The sequence below is a fragment of the Bombina bombina genome, chromosome 3 (assembly GCF_027579735.1).
Source record: "Bombina bombina isolate aBomBom1 chromosome 3, aBomBom1.pri, whole genome shotgun sequence".
Classification (NCBI taxonomy): domain Eukaryota; kingdom Metazoa; phylum Chordata; class Amphibia; order Anura; family Bombinatoridae; genus Bombina; species Bombina bombina.
In genome coordinates, this window is record NC_069501.1 from 371,552,474 (window position 1) to 371,567,813 (window position 15,340).

Here is a 15,340-nt window from a genome sequence, read left to right on the forward strand (position 1 = left end):
GGAGTTCCCTGGCGATGGAAGAAGTGACCAAAATCATTCAATGGGCGGAGACTCACTCCTGCCACTTGTCTGCAATCCACATTCCAGGAGTGGAAAACTGGGAAGCGGATTTTCTGAGTCGTCAGACATTTCATCCGGGGGAGTGGGAACTCCATCCAGAAATCTTTGCCCAAATCACTCAACTGTGGGGCATTCCAGACATGGATCTGATGGCCTCTCGTCAGAACTTCAAGGTTCCTTGCTACGGGTCCAGATCCAGGGATCCCAAGGCGACTCTAGTAGATGCACTAGTAGCACCTTGGACCTTCAAACTAGCTTATGTATTCCCGCCGTTTCCTCTCATCCCCAGGCTGGTAGCCAGGATCAATCAGGAGAGGGCATCAGTGATCTTGATAGCTCCTGCGTGGCCACGCAGGACTTGGTATGCAGACCTGGTGAATATGTCATCGGCTCCACCATGGAAGCTACCTTTGAGACGAGACCTTCTTGTTCAAGGTCCGTTCGAACATCCGAATCTGGTCTCACTCCAACTGACTGCTTGGAGATTGAACGCTTGATCTTATCAAAGCGAGGGTTCTCAGATTCTGTCATTGATACTCTTGTTCAGGCCAGAAAGCCTGTAACTAGAAAAATCTACCACAAAATATCGAAAAAATATATCTATTGGTGTGAATCTAAAGGATTCCCTTGGGACAAGATAAAAATTCCTAAGATTCTATCCTTTCTTCAAGAAGGTTTGGAGAAAGGATTATCTGCAAGTTCTTTGAAGGGACAGATTTCTGCCTTGTCTGTGTTACTTCACAAAAAGCTGGCAGCTGTGCCAGATGTTCAAGCCTTTGTTCAGGCTCTGGTTAGAATCAAGCCTGTTTACAAACCTTTGACTCCTCCTTGGAGTCTCAATTTAGTTCTTTCAGTTCTTCAGGGGGTTCCGTTTGAACCCTTACATTCCGTTGATATTAAGTTATTATCTTGGAAAGTTTTGTTTTTGGTTGCAATTTCTTCTGCCAGAAGAGTTTCAGAATTATCTGCCCTGCAGTGTTCTCCTCCTTATCTGGTGTTCCATGCAGATAAGGTGGTTCTGCGTACTAAACCTGGTTTTCTTCTGAAAGTTGTTTCTAACAAAAACATTAACCAGGAGATAGTCGTACCTTCTTTGTGTCCGAATCCAGTTTCAAAGAAGGAACGTTTGTTGCACAATTTGGATGTAGTTCGTGCTCTAAAATTCTATTTAGATGCTACAAAGGATTTTAGACAAACATCTTCCTTGTTTGTTGTTTATTCTGGTAAAAGGAGAGGTCAAAAAGCAACTTCTACCTCTCTCTCTCTCTTTTTGGATTAAAAGCATCATCAGATTGGCTTACGAGACTGCCGGACGGCAGCCTCCTGAAAGAATCACAGCTCATTCCACTAGGGCTGTGGCTTCTACATGGGCCTTCAAGAACGAGGCTTCTGTTGATCAGATATGTAAGGCAGCGACTTGGTCTTCACTGCACACTTTTACTAAATTTTACAAGTTTGATACTTTTGCTTCTTCTGAGGCTATTTTTGGGAGAAAGGTTTTGCAAGCCGTGGTGCCTTCCATCTAGGTGACCTGATTTGCTCCCTCCCTTCATCCGTGTCCTAAAGCTTTGGTATTGGTTCCCACAAGTAAGGATGACGCCGTGGACCGGACACACCTATGTTGGAGAAAACAGAATTTATGTTTACCTGATAAATTACTTTCTCCAACGGTGTGTCCGGTCCACGGCCCGCCCTGGTTTTTTAATCAGGTCTGATAATTTATTTTCTTTAACTACAGTCACCACGGTATCATATGGTTTCTCCTATGCAAATATTCCTCCTTTACGTCGGTCGAATGACTGGGGAAGGCGGAGCCTAGGAGGGATCATGTGACCAGCTTTGCTGGGCTCTTTGCCATTTCCTGTTGGGGAGGAGACTATCCCACAAGTAAGGATGACGCCGTGGACCGGACACACCGTTGGAGAAAGTAATTTATCAGGTAAACATAAATTCTGTTTTCAGGAGTAGAGAACTGGGAAGCGGATTTCCTAAGTCGTCAGACTTTTCATCCGGGGGATTGGGAACTCCATCCGGAGGTGTTTGCAGCTTTGATTCATCAATGGGGCACACCTTAATTGGATCTGATGGCTTCTCAACAGAATGCCAAACTTCCTCTTTACGGGTCCAGATCCAGGGATCCCCAGGCTGTGCTGATAGACGCTCTAGCAGTACCCTGGTCGTTCAACCTGGCTTATGTGTTTCCACCTTTTCCTCTCATGCCTCGTGTGATTGCAAGGATCAAACAGGAGAGGGCTTCAGTAATTCTAATAGCTCCTGCATGGCCACGCAGGACCTGGTATGCAGATCTGGTAGAAATGTCGTCGCTGCCATTGAGACGGGACCTTCTCATTCAAGGTCCGTTCCAACACCCAAATCTAACTTCTCTGCAGCTGACTGCTTGGAGATTGAACGCTTGATTTTATCTAAGCGGGGTTTCTCTGAGTCGGTTATTGACACTCTGATTCAGGCTCGCAAGCCGGTCACTAGAAGAATTTACCATAAGATATGCCGTAAATATCTTTATTGGTGCGAATCCAAGGGTCATGGAGTAAGGTTCAAATTCCAAGGATTTCATCGTTTCTCCAAGAAGGATTGGAGAAAGGGTTATCAGCTAGTTCCTTTAAAGGGACACATTTCTGCTTTGTCAATTTTGCTTCATAAGCGTCTGGCAGATGCTCCAGACGTTCAGGCTTTTTGTCAGACTTTAATCAGAATCAAGCCTGTGTTTAAACCTATTGCTCCACCATGGAGTTTGAATTTAGTTCTTAATGTTCTTCAAGGGGTTCCGTTTGAACCCATGCATTCTATAGATGTTTAGCTGTTATCTTGGAAAGTTTTGTTTCTCGTTGCTATCTCTTGAGCTTTCTGCGTTACAATGTGATTCCCCTTATCTCATATTCCATTCTGATAAGTTGGTTTTGCGTACTAAACCTGGATTCCTTCCTAAGGTTGTTTCAAATAAGAATATTAATCAGGAAATTGTGGTTCCTTCCTTGTGTCCTAATCCTTCCTCTAAGAAGGAACGCCTGTTACATAACTTGGAAGTGGTTCGTGCTTTGAAATTCTATTTACAAGCGACCAAGGATTTTCGTCAAACATCTTCTCTTTTTGTTGTTTGTTCTGGAAAGCTTAGGGGTCAAAAAGCTACGGCTACCCCTCTCTCTTTTTGGCTGAAAAGCATCATCCGCCTGGCATATGAGACTGCTGGACAGCAGCCTCCTGATAAGATTACGGCTCATTCCACTAGAGCTGTGGCTTCCACATGGGCTTTTAAAAACGATGCTTCTGTTGAACAGATTTGTAAGGCTGCGACTTGGTCTTCTCTTCATACTTTTTCCAAATTTTCCAAATTTGATACTTTTGCTTCTTCTCAGGCTATTTTTGGGAGAAGGGTTCTTCAAGCACTGGTGCCTTCCGTTTAGGTTCCTGTCTTGTCCCTCCCTTTCATCCGTGTCCTAAAGCTTTGGTATTGGTATCCCACAAGTAAGGATAAAAACCGTGGACTCGGTATATCTTGTAAAAGAAAAGTAAATTTATGCTTACCTGATAAATTGATTTCTTTTACGAGTCCACGGCCCACCCTGTTATTTGAGACAGGATTTATGTTTCTAATCTTCAGTCACCTCTGCACCTTTTTTAGTTTTTCCCTTTCTCTTCCTATACCTTCGGTCGAATGACTAGGGGGAGGAGTTAAGGGAGGAGCTATATGGCAGCTCTGCTGTGGTGCTCTTTGCCACTTCCTGTTAACAGGAGGATTATATCTCACAAGTAAGGATGAAAACCGTGGACTCGGTATATTGTAAAAGAAATCAATTTATCAGGTAAGCATAAATTTCCTTTTTTCAATTTGATACTTTTGCCTCGGCTAGGCCTCTTTTGGGAGACAGGTTCTTCAAGCGGTGGTGCCTTCTATTAAGGTCTGCCTGTCTTGTTCTCCCTCCCTATTCATTCCGTGTCTTCTAGCTTGGGTATTGGTTCCCACTAGTTATTGGAATAACGTTGCAGACTCTCCATGTCTTGGGAAAGAAAACAAAATGTATGGTTACCTGATACGTTTCTTTCTTTCCGGACATGGATAGTCCACGACCCCACCCTTATTTAGGACCGTTATTTTTTCAGAGCTAGCTCACTGGAACTCAACATGCATGAGCACAGGGTTATCCTATATGACACACATGAACTAACACCCTCTAGTGGTGAAAAACTGTCAAAATGCCCTGAGAGAAGAGACGGCCTTCATGGGCTTAGAAATGAGCATATGAACCTCCTAGGTTTATCTTTCAAATAAGAATACATAAAGAACAAAGCAAAATTGGTGATAAAAGTAAATTGGAAAATTGTTTAAAATTACCTTCTCTATCTAAATCCTGAAAGTTTATTTTGGACTAGACTGCCCCTTTAACAGCTTTGCTGTTGTGCTCTTTGCCTCCTCCTGCTGGCCAGGAGTGATATTCCCACTAGTAATTGGAATGACGTCGTGGACTCTCCCTGTCCGGAAAGAAATTAAGCATAAATTATTGTTTTTGCTCGTAGGGTCTGTTTAAAAAGAATACAATTTAAATATCCCCTTTAATATTTCTAACAGTTAAAGGAGCATAATATTTTATTTTTCTATATATAGTATATATCAGCAATAAAGCACTGTTTTGCAAAATATCTGAATACAGAATAAATTATTAAAAGCAGAGGCATTTCCAAGAACCATATATGGGGGTTGCACGCAATCAAATTGGGCTACTAATGGTGCCAAATACACACCAATGAAATAAAGCTTTTACCTTCCTCTATCTGTGTGTGTGTATTATATATATATATATATATATATATATATATATATATATATATATATATATATATATATATATACACACTATATTATATATTTTCTATCTCTATATACAGATAGATATATATATATATATATATATTTTCTATCTCAATAACTGTAATTAACTTATGATATTAAAATACAAAAATTCTTTCTAAACATTTAATACCAATATACTTACTACCCTTGGTCTAATCAATATTACATGTAAGAATAAATCTCCTTTTAAATCACACTACGATACAACTATAGTTTTAGAATACCTTGATTTAAAACATTTAAAAATATAGAGCAACCGTATACTGTAAATAAACCAATTTGAAAGTTTCAGATTAATACAGTTCACCGTCATAAATAAAAGGTTTATGCAATTCATAATTAGACCGTGTTCCAAAGGCAGCAGTTGTGAGTCAGTCAAAATTTCCTCAAAAGACCCCTTTTCTCCTATGCATCAGGTTTTTATCAAGTGATAAGCCCACCTCTATTCTGTAATCATTGGTGAATATTCGGATACGCTCTTATCAGTGCTGAACATCTCATTAGTTATTTGGGAAATGCTTCCCTGAGCAGCCAAATACCTTTTGGTTACAATACCATTTCTGAACTGTTGGTGGCAGCAGACACTGTCAAACAGTTTCACTATCATATACTGCTAACAGTTTAATATCTAACTTTTAAAGTGTTATTAAATACACTTAATTTCCAGTATCCGCAAACAATGTGTCCAATATATATGGTATTATTTTATACTATTTACCCTGAGTATGTTCATACTAAACATGAGTATACTACTAATAATATTTTAAAAGATGTGTTAAAAAATCACATTTCTTTTCAATATAAATATAGCCTACATCTCTTTACAGTGTCACTCTGAATGCACGAAAACACAATTTAGGTACAATTTATGGGGCAACTTATTGCATGGTATTCCTGCATTGGTACTCTTCTGTCTATTCAGATATCTGGAAATAAAAGAAGATGTGTTTATTCTGAGATTTGTGAACACATTTTAAATCTACCAATGCAGCTATTAAAGTCACTTCATATTTAATATTATACAAACAGACAATCTCTCAGACTTGTATATTTATATTTAAACCATACTGAGGTATGAATTATATTTTGAAAATTTTTAATATAGGTTATTTAAAATCGCAAACTGTTTTCACATGCCTGTAAGTGGATTTTGGCATATGTTCCTTCCACACCAGGATGCATATTGAGAATCTTCAAGGGGCTTTGTGATCTAACATTTGATTGCCAAGTGTTAATTACTATCTTCCTGAGCTTCAGCTAGCTTCAAAAAGCCATTGCAGACAAGTATATCTGTTATCTTCACATGGGGTCATCATCTATCTGGACTGTTATTAGGGCAATTATTTAAGTCATAGATTTTGATCTGAGCAAATGTATTGAACAAAGGTGTAATTTAGCATAGTGAGTGGGGAGAGAGGTCTGAACTGAATTCTGATGTGTAATCGGCAAGGCATCCAATTTCTGACCCCAGATTTGCATTACACAGGATGTATCCAGCCATGGTATTAAAGGGACAGTTTACCCAAAAATGTTCTCCCCTTCAAATTGTTCCCAGTGATTAATTTTACCTGCTGGGGTGTTTTAAATTGTTAACAATTAGCTCCTTTACCCCTATTTTGGCATTTGAAATAGCCGATTTAGCCTGTGGTATCCCAACCTATACTGAAAGTTTCTATACTGGAGTATATTCTATTGAATAGCCTAAGTAAACACAGCCAGCAGAAGAAATTACACTCTCTCAGTGGGGGGCATGATAGAGAGAACAATGGAAAATTATAATTTTATTACTTAACTAAGTATTGATCTTTGGTTTTCAAGACAAATATAACATAAGGAAGCAACTCTGTGTAGATATAAGTGATAACATAATGAGATCTGATATTGCCTGAAGCTCAACCCATTATAATAGGCTGTGGTTTTAAAGCCCAAAACCAGCTACTTCATATACAGGTATACCCCGCTCATATAGCGGGTTAGGGACCAGAGCCCCGCTGTAAAGTGAAACAAGGCAGTTTTAGCTTTCTTTTCACTTGCCAGTGTGTTTTGAAAACATATATTAGGGGTGCAATAGTGCTATGTTTAGTTTAACACTAGCACAGCACAGTATTCAATTACTATTCAATAAATACTGTACCTGTAAAATAGTGACAATTACTGTAGTACAATTTGCCAGACTATACCACTGAGGCACAGATTGCACTGTAATAATGTAAACCGAGGGAACTGCGCTTAACAAAATGGTGGCAGTCACTTTTCTTGCAATCTCAAAATGATTACAGCACTGTTTCAAAATTCTTGGAGGTTGAACTTCAGCTCCACAAAGCGCTGTATTAGCAAAGCGCTGTAAAGTGAGTTATACCTGTACACAAATAAACCTGAAAATGCAATTTCTCATAATTTTATACCCTGCAGCTAGTATAACAAGTCATAAAAATACATTCATATAAAAACAGTTTTACAGTGTACTTTCCATTTAAGTATGCTCAAATGTAATATTTGATAGATTGCATACTTATTTTATTATATATATATATATATATTATGTCAGGGTATCTGTGAATGTCAGTAGATATATAGAAACACAGAAGACAACTCTGCCTGCAGTGCTTTCCATCACCCTGCTGGTCTGACTACAAGCCAATCTGCTAAGAACATTCATTTTGCATGATATGCATACAGTGCTGCTTTTGTCTTTTAATAGAAACATCTTGCTCTATTCTGGCATTCTGTGCTTTCGCAATGTAGCTGTTACAGGATTGATTTTATTTAAAAATAAAAAAAACTGTACTAACTAATGATTGTATTTTGTTTATTTCTAAACATTAATTAACTTACCTTGCTGAAATCTTTTGTTCTTTTGAAAAGCCCCAAAGTCATCCAAATTTGCACTGTTATCATTCACACCAATATTAGATCTAGCTTGGTTGTAGGTTTGCATCCAATCCAGAGATCATGTGGGAATAAGTAATGGAAGCTGCAGTGAAGGTATCTAGATATTCAGCTCATTTAAATTAAGGAATAGCAGAGCTTTCCCAAAAGTAAAGTCTTTTAGAAAAGTGTAGAATTTCTTAGAACATGTCATTTTTGTAGTACCTGAGAAGGGTTATATACATAGATAAAATCCCACTCAGGAGCCTCAGAGAACTGCTGGTCCTGAACAGGACACGGTAGTTGAACTTATTAGCAGTGGCAGTCGTATAACCCCACCAGTCACTAGCTGTATTTAGCTTGGAAGCTGCAGTACTTGCGACTCCCGAGCAAGAATTTAGCTTAGTATTTTACCCCTTTGCTAGATCTAATATAATTCTGCAAATTAAAGCATGACATTTTCGCACTAAACTGTCCCTTTAATGCGTTGTCTTTTTTAATTAGTTATGTCATTTTTATACATTTTTAGCTTTGTTCATGTGTTTCTTCTAAAATACTTTTGTTTTTATGGCTTTTTTTTTTAGAACTCAAAGAAAAACAGCAATGACTTGATATATGTGCTAAAAATGCTATGGAAGTACTTCCTGCAGTGTTATTCCTCCCGGACACTCCTCTGCTGGTCAGTTTGGTGGGCATTATCGACATGTGGCTACTGTCAAGTGGTAAATTATGCGCAAGGACTGTGGGAGATGGTGGCACCATCTTCCCATACAAATATTTACAATGGCAGCGTGGAAGCTGTTTGTACACTCCTAGGTAACATTGTTATGTTGTAAAGTTATTTTTTACCTGATGTTTAATGCTAATTCACATCTTCTGTATTAATTTGTATGGCAGGTAACTAAGCTAATAATATTGTATATTTCTTACTGAAATATAGAGGCTGATTTTATCAAGTGTCTGGCGGACATGATCCGCTGTAGCGATCATGTCTGCTAGACATCGATAAATGCCGACAATTTATCATTGCACAAGCAGTTGAACTGCTTGTGCAATGCCGCCTCCTGCAGATTCGCGGCCGCTAGCAGGGGGTGTCAATCAACCCGATCGTATGAGATTGGGCAGATTGATGTCCGCCGCCTCAGAGGAGGCGTATGAGTTAAGGAGCAGTGGTACGAGTTAAGAGGCAGCGGTTAGGGAGCTGCTTCTTAACTCCTCTTTTTTTTTTCCATAAGGCAGGGAGACTTCATTCCTTACTGTTGGGAAATACAACACCTGGTCACCAGGAGGAGGCAAAGACATCCCAGCCAAAGACTTAAGTATCCCTCCTACTTCCACTATCCTCCCAGTCATTCTTTGCCTTTCGTCACTAGAGGAGGTGGCAGAGAAGTGTCAGAAGATTTGGATAGTCCTGTAATGGGTATGTTCCCTTCAAGAGAGGACTGGAGTTTTAAGTAATCATATAAACCTCTCAGTGAGGTTTTGATGAAAGTTAGTCTGGAGATGCAGGGAAAGTTTTTTTTTTTTTTCTGCGAAACCACCCAGACTGTTAGCTAAAAACTCCTGATCAATCAGTGTTGACGAGTTTCACTGCTTGCTTAATAACTCAGGTCCCTGTCAGAGCGTCACTACAATGCTGTCACACTTGAGAGGCTGTATCTGTTCCACAGCATGGATCCTAGAGGGTAAGTCCGCTTTATTGTTATAGCAGGGACTCCTGTATAGGGTCACAGGGTGACTCCTCTATACCTCAATAGGATCAAGGGTTCATATATCCTTTAGGGAGATTATTGGGAACAGTTATGGGGATTTTTATGTTCTGCATTAGGTTTGGGCTCATAAGACTGTGTGCTTTTGGCTTGGGTACAGACAGGTTTCACTTACATTTTTGAGTGTTGCGCAGCTCATATTAGTTTAACATTCTTTTGCATAGCAGGGGAAGTCCTGTCTTGTGCGGCTTCTTTCACTTCCTTGCGATCCTGCTGCAGACAGCACTCCTGAGGAGAGTGTTTCATTGATCATTTGTCTGGGTCTAGGAGGAGGTGAGTGCCGCAGCCATTGGGATTGTAAAGAGTGCCTGTTTATATTATATTGTTTTTTGTATCTTTTTTTTTTTATTCCATCTGTGGAATTGCATACCAAAGCTATGGAGGACTTTGATCCTATGTTAGAGGATTCCACTTCTTCTGTAGTGACTAATAATACCTGTTTATATTGTGAGGAGGCTGTGGTTTGCTCAATTTTGTTCCAATTGCCTAAGCACTATTTTAAAGTCTAATAAGGGAGCTAAGTCTGCCAATACCCATAGTGCAGTTAGTCCCTCTGAGCCATCAGCCTCTCAGGATTCTATGACCTGAGAGATCTCTGCCCTGTCTACTCAAACCTCTTCGCATGCAGTTCCCCGTGGCACAACTAATTCTCCAGCTGGAGGGGGCCTTTTTCCTGCGGACTTTACCATGCAGCTACAGTCGGCAGTGTCTGTGGCCCTGAGTGCCCTACCTATCTCTGGGAAACGTTAAAGAAAGGTTAAACATAGTTCTCCCGACTTAGTCATCTAAATTTCTATGGGATCTAGCCTGTATGTCTCAGCTGTCAGTGGATAAGTTGACCTCTGTAGCTTCAGAGGGTGAACTTTCTGAATCTGAGACGTCTGTTACTAAATCTCCTCCGGCGGAGAAACCCTCCTTTAGATTCAAAATTGAACATTTGCGTTTTTTTTTACTAAAGGAGGTCCTGTCTACTTTAGTGGTTCCAGAGGCTAAGCTACCTGAGGAACTCAAGATTCCTAAGTTAGACAGGGTTTACAATGATAGGAAGGTCTCATAGAAGGGGGATGGCGCCATTTCATCGGTGGAGAACTGCGGGTTCCGCCCTGATGATTTACATAAGCCACCTTAGTGATGATGTCCGCTGGAATTGAATAAACCAGACGGAACGCAACTGAGGCCACGACTGTTTGAAGATGGCCTCTCAGTTCATCTTCACATTGCAGATGATCTTATAGCGTAAAGTAACATACATAAAAGTTAGGATATATTCATATGTATTAATGTCCAAAATTCAACTAAGAGGGCGATATTATCAAGCTGAGGCAGACAGGGACGCACATACGCGCCCCTGTCCGCTGCAGCTCGCCTCTGGCAGGCTGAATTTCCCTGGCGGAAATTGGCATTGCACACGAGCGATATTTTGCACTTGTGTGCAATCCCACCACTGCCCGCGCGTGATTGGCTGTGAGCGGGCAGGAGCTGTCAATCTCGTCACTTTAGCAAATTCGCACCTAGCAACCAGTGTTGCGACTTGTCAGCCTGTTTGTTATTTTCTTTTTAATGACACGGTGAGTCCACGGATCATCGTCCATTACTGTTGGGAATATCACTCCTGGCCAGCAGGAGGAGGCAAAGAGCACCACAGCAAAGCTGTTAAGTATCACTTCCCTTACCACAAACCCCAGTCATTCTCTTTGCCTGCGGTGCAAAGAGGAGGTGAAGTTTTCGGTGTCTGAAGAAATTGGATTTCTTTTACTTCAAGCAAGATTTTATTATTTTGACTGCCAGAGTAGCTTTATTTCTCCAACATTGGTGTGTCCAGTCCACGGCGTCATCCTTACTTGTGGGATATCTCTTCCCCAACAGGAAATGGCAAAGAGTCCCAGCAAAGCTGTCCACATAGTCCCTCCTAGGCTCCGCCCACCCCAGTCATTCTCTTTGCCGTTGCACAGGCAACATCTCCACGGAGATGGTTAAGAGTATGTGGTGTTTTAGTTGTAGTTTTTTAATTCTACTATCAAGAGTTTGTTATTTTAAAATAGTGCTGGTATGTACTATTTACTCTGAAACAGAAAAAGATGAAGAGTTCTGTTTGTGAGAGGAAGATGATTTTAGCCGACAGTAACTAAAATCGTTTGCTGTTTCCACATAGGACTGTTGAGATGAAGTAACTTCAGTTGGGGGAAACAGTTAGCAGACTTTTCTGCTTAAGGTATGACTAGCCATATTTCTAACAAGACTGTAATGCTGGAAGGCTGCCATTTTCTTAGTCTCAAACAGAATAAAGGGCTTAATATGGGCTATAAAACTGGTAGACACTTTTATGGGCAAAATCGATTGCTTTATTTGGGCATTTTATACATGTTTATGCTTGTAATTCACACTTATAAGCTTGGGGAACGTTTTTTAATGTCGGGCACTGTTAGACACCTTTCCAGTCAGGAAGGGCCTTCCCAGTTGTAGGCTGAGCCTCATTTTCGCGCCATTACTGCGCAGTTACTTTTGAGAGCAAGACATGCAGATGCATGTGTGAGGATCTGAAAGTAGTTGGAAAATGCCTGCATATCAGAGAATGCGTGATTGCTCTGTTTTAAACACTGTAGAGCAGGAGGGCGCTGATAATTGCTCTGTCATACCCTCACACCAATCTGAAGGGGTCATGAGGGAGGTTTTGTCGGATGGGGAAATTTCAGATTCAGGTAAAATTTCTCAACAGGCAGAACCTGATGTTGTGACATTTAAATTTAAATTAGAGCATCTCCGCGCACTGCTTAAGGAGGTGTTATCTACTCTGGATGATTGTGACAACCTGGTCATTCCAGAAAAATTATGCAAGATGGACAAGTTCCTAGAGGTTCCGGTGCACCCTGACGCTTTTCCTATACCCAAGCGGGTGGCGGACATAGTGAATAAGGAGTGGGAGAAGCCCGGCATACCTTTTGTCCCCCCTCCTATATTTAAGAAATTATTTCCTATGGTCGACCCCAGAAAGGACTTATGGCAGACAGTCCCTAAGGTCGAGGGGGCAGTTTCTACACTAGCTAAGCGCACTACTATTCCTATTGAGGATAATTGTGCTTTCAAAGATCCTATGGATAAAAAATTGGAGGGTTTGCTTAAAAAGATTTTTGTACAGCAAGGTTACCTCCTGCAACCCATTTCGTGCATTGTTCCTGTCACTACAGCAGCGTGGTTCTGGTTCGAGGAACTAGAAAAGTCGCTCAGTAGAGAGACTCCGTATGAGGAGGTTAGGGACAGAGTTCACGCACTCAAGTTGGCTAATTCTTTTATTTTAGATGCCGCTTTGCAACTAGCTAGATTAGCGGCGAAAAATTCAGGGTTTGCAATTGTGGCGCGCAGAGCGCTTTGGCTAAAGTCTTGGTCAGCGGACAAAACTACTTAATATCCCCTTCAAGGGTAAGACTCTCTTTGGGCCAGAATTGAAAGAGATCATTTCAGACATCACTGGGGGAAAGGGCCATGCCCTCCCACAAGATAGGCCTTTCAAAGCCAAGAATAAGTCTAATTTTCGTTCCTTTCGCAATTTCAGGAACGGGCCGGCCTCTAACTCTGCATCCTCTAAACAAAAGGGTAATGCCTCTCAAACCAAACCAGCCTGGAAACCGACGCAAGGCTGGAACAAGGGTAAGCAGGCCAAGAAGCCTGCTGCTGCTAACAAAACAGCATGAAGGAGTAGCCCCCGATCCGGGACCGGATCTAGTAGGGGGCAGACTCTCTCTCTTTGCTCAGGCTTGGGCAAGAGATGTTCAGGATCCCTGGACACTAGAAATAGTTTCTCAGGGTTATCTTCTGGAATTCAAGGAACTACCCCCAAGGGGAAGGTTCCACATGTCTCACTTATCCTCAAACCAAATAAAGAGACAGGCATTCTTACATTGTGTAGAAGACCTGTTAAAGATGGGAGTGATACACCCAGTTCCAACGGCGGAACAAGGAATGGGATTTTACTCAAATCTGTTTGTAGTTCCCAAAAAAGAGGGAACCTTCAGACCAATTCTGGATTTAAAGATCCTAAACAAATTTCTCAGAGTACCATCGTTCAAAATGGAAACCATTCGAACGATTCTACCCACAATCCAGGAAGGTCAATTTATGACTACCGTGGATCTAAAGGATGCGTATCTACATATTCCTATCCACAAAGAACATCATCAGTTCCTAAGGTTCGCCTTTCTGGACAAACATTACCAGTTTGTGGCCCTCCCATTCGGGTTAGCCACTGCTCCAAGGATTTTCACAAAGGTACTCGGATCCCTTCTAGCAGTTCTAAGACCAAGGGGCATTGCAGTAGTACCGTACTTGGACGACATTCTAATACAAGCGTCGTCTCTTTCAAAGGCAAAGGCTCACACAGACATCGTTCTGGCCTTTCTCAGATCTCACGGATGGAAGGTGAACATAGAAAAAAGTTCCCTGTCTCCGTCGACAAGAGTTCCCTTCTTGGGAACAATAATAGATTCTTTAGAAATGAGGATTTTCCTGACAGAAGTCAGAAAGTCAAAACTTCTAAACGCTTGTCAAGTTCTTCATTCTATTCCTCGTCCTTCCGTAGCTCAGTGCATGGAAGTAGTAGGATTGATGGTTGCAGCAATGGACATAGTTCCTTTTGCGCGAATTCATCTAAGACCATTACAACTGTGCATGCTGAAACAGTGGAATGGGGACTGTACAGACTTGTCTCCAGTGATTCAAGTAGATCAGAAGACCAGAGACTCACTCCGTTGGTGGCTAACCCTGAACCACCTGTCCCAGGGAATGAGCTTCCGCAGACCAGAGTGGGTCATCGTCACGACCGACGCCAGTCTAGTGGGCTGGGGCGCGGTCTGGGAATCCCTGAAAGCTCAGGGACTATGGTCTCGGGAAGAGTCTCTTCTCCCGATAAACATTCTGGAACTGAGAGCGATATTCAATGCTCTCAGGGCTTGGCCTCAACTAGCAAAGGCCAGATTCATAAGATTCCAATCAGACAACATGACGACTGTTGCTTATATCAATCATCAGGGGGGAACAAGGAGTTCCCTGGCGATGAAAGAAGTGACCAAAATAATAAAATGGGCAGAGGATCACTCCTGCTACCTATCTGCGATCCACATCCCAGGTGTGGAAAACTGGGAGGCGGATTATCTGAGTCGTCAGACGTTCCATCCGGGGGGGTGGGAACTCCACCCGGAGATCTTTGCCCAGTTGACTCAATTATGGGGCATTCCAGATATGGATCTGATGGCGTCTCGTCAGAAATTCAAGGTTCCTTGCTACGGGTCCAGATCCAGGGATCCCAAGGCGACTCTAGTGGATGCACTAGTAGCGCCTTGGACCTTCAACCTAGCCTATGTGTTTCCACCGTTTCCTCTCATTCCCAGGCTGGTAGCCAGGATCAAGCAGGAGAGGGCCTCTGATCTTGATAGCTCCTGCGTGGCCACGCAGGACTTGGTATGCAGACCTGGTGAATATGTCATCGGTGCCACCATGGACGCTACCTTTGAGACAGGATCTTCTTGTACAGGGTCCATTCGAACATCCAAATCTGGTCTCCCTCCAGCTGACTGCTTGGAAATTGAACGCTTGATTCTATCAAAGCGTGGGTTTTCAGATTCTGTGATAGATACTCTAGTTCAAGCCAGAAAACCGGTAACTAGAAAAATTTACCATAAAATATGGAAAAGATATATCTGTTGGTGTGAATCCAAGGGATTCTTATGGAATAAGATCAAAATCCCTAAGATCCTTTCCTTTCTACAAGAGGGTTTGGCTAAAG

At 41.6% G+C, this 15,340-nt stretch overlaps 1 protein-coding gene across 1 annotated transcript in view; it reads left to right on the forward strand.

Moving 5' to 3' along the window:
* SLC19A2 (solute carrier family 19 member 2) overlaps positions 1-15,340 on the forward strand; it is a 118,724-nt gene that overhangs the window by 51,264 nt on the left and 52,120 nt on the right. Inside the window, exon 3 of the mRNA XM_053706506.1 lies at positions 8,380-8,611. Within this exon, the coding sequence (XP_053562481.1) occupies positions 8,380-8,611 (232 nt within the window). The remainder of the gene's footprint in view (positions 1-8,379; positions 8,612-15,340) is intronic.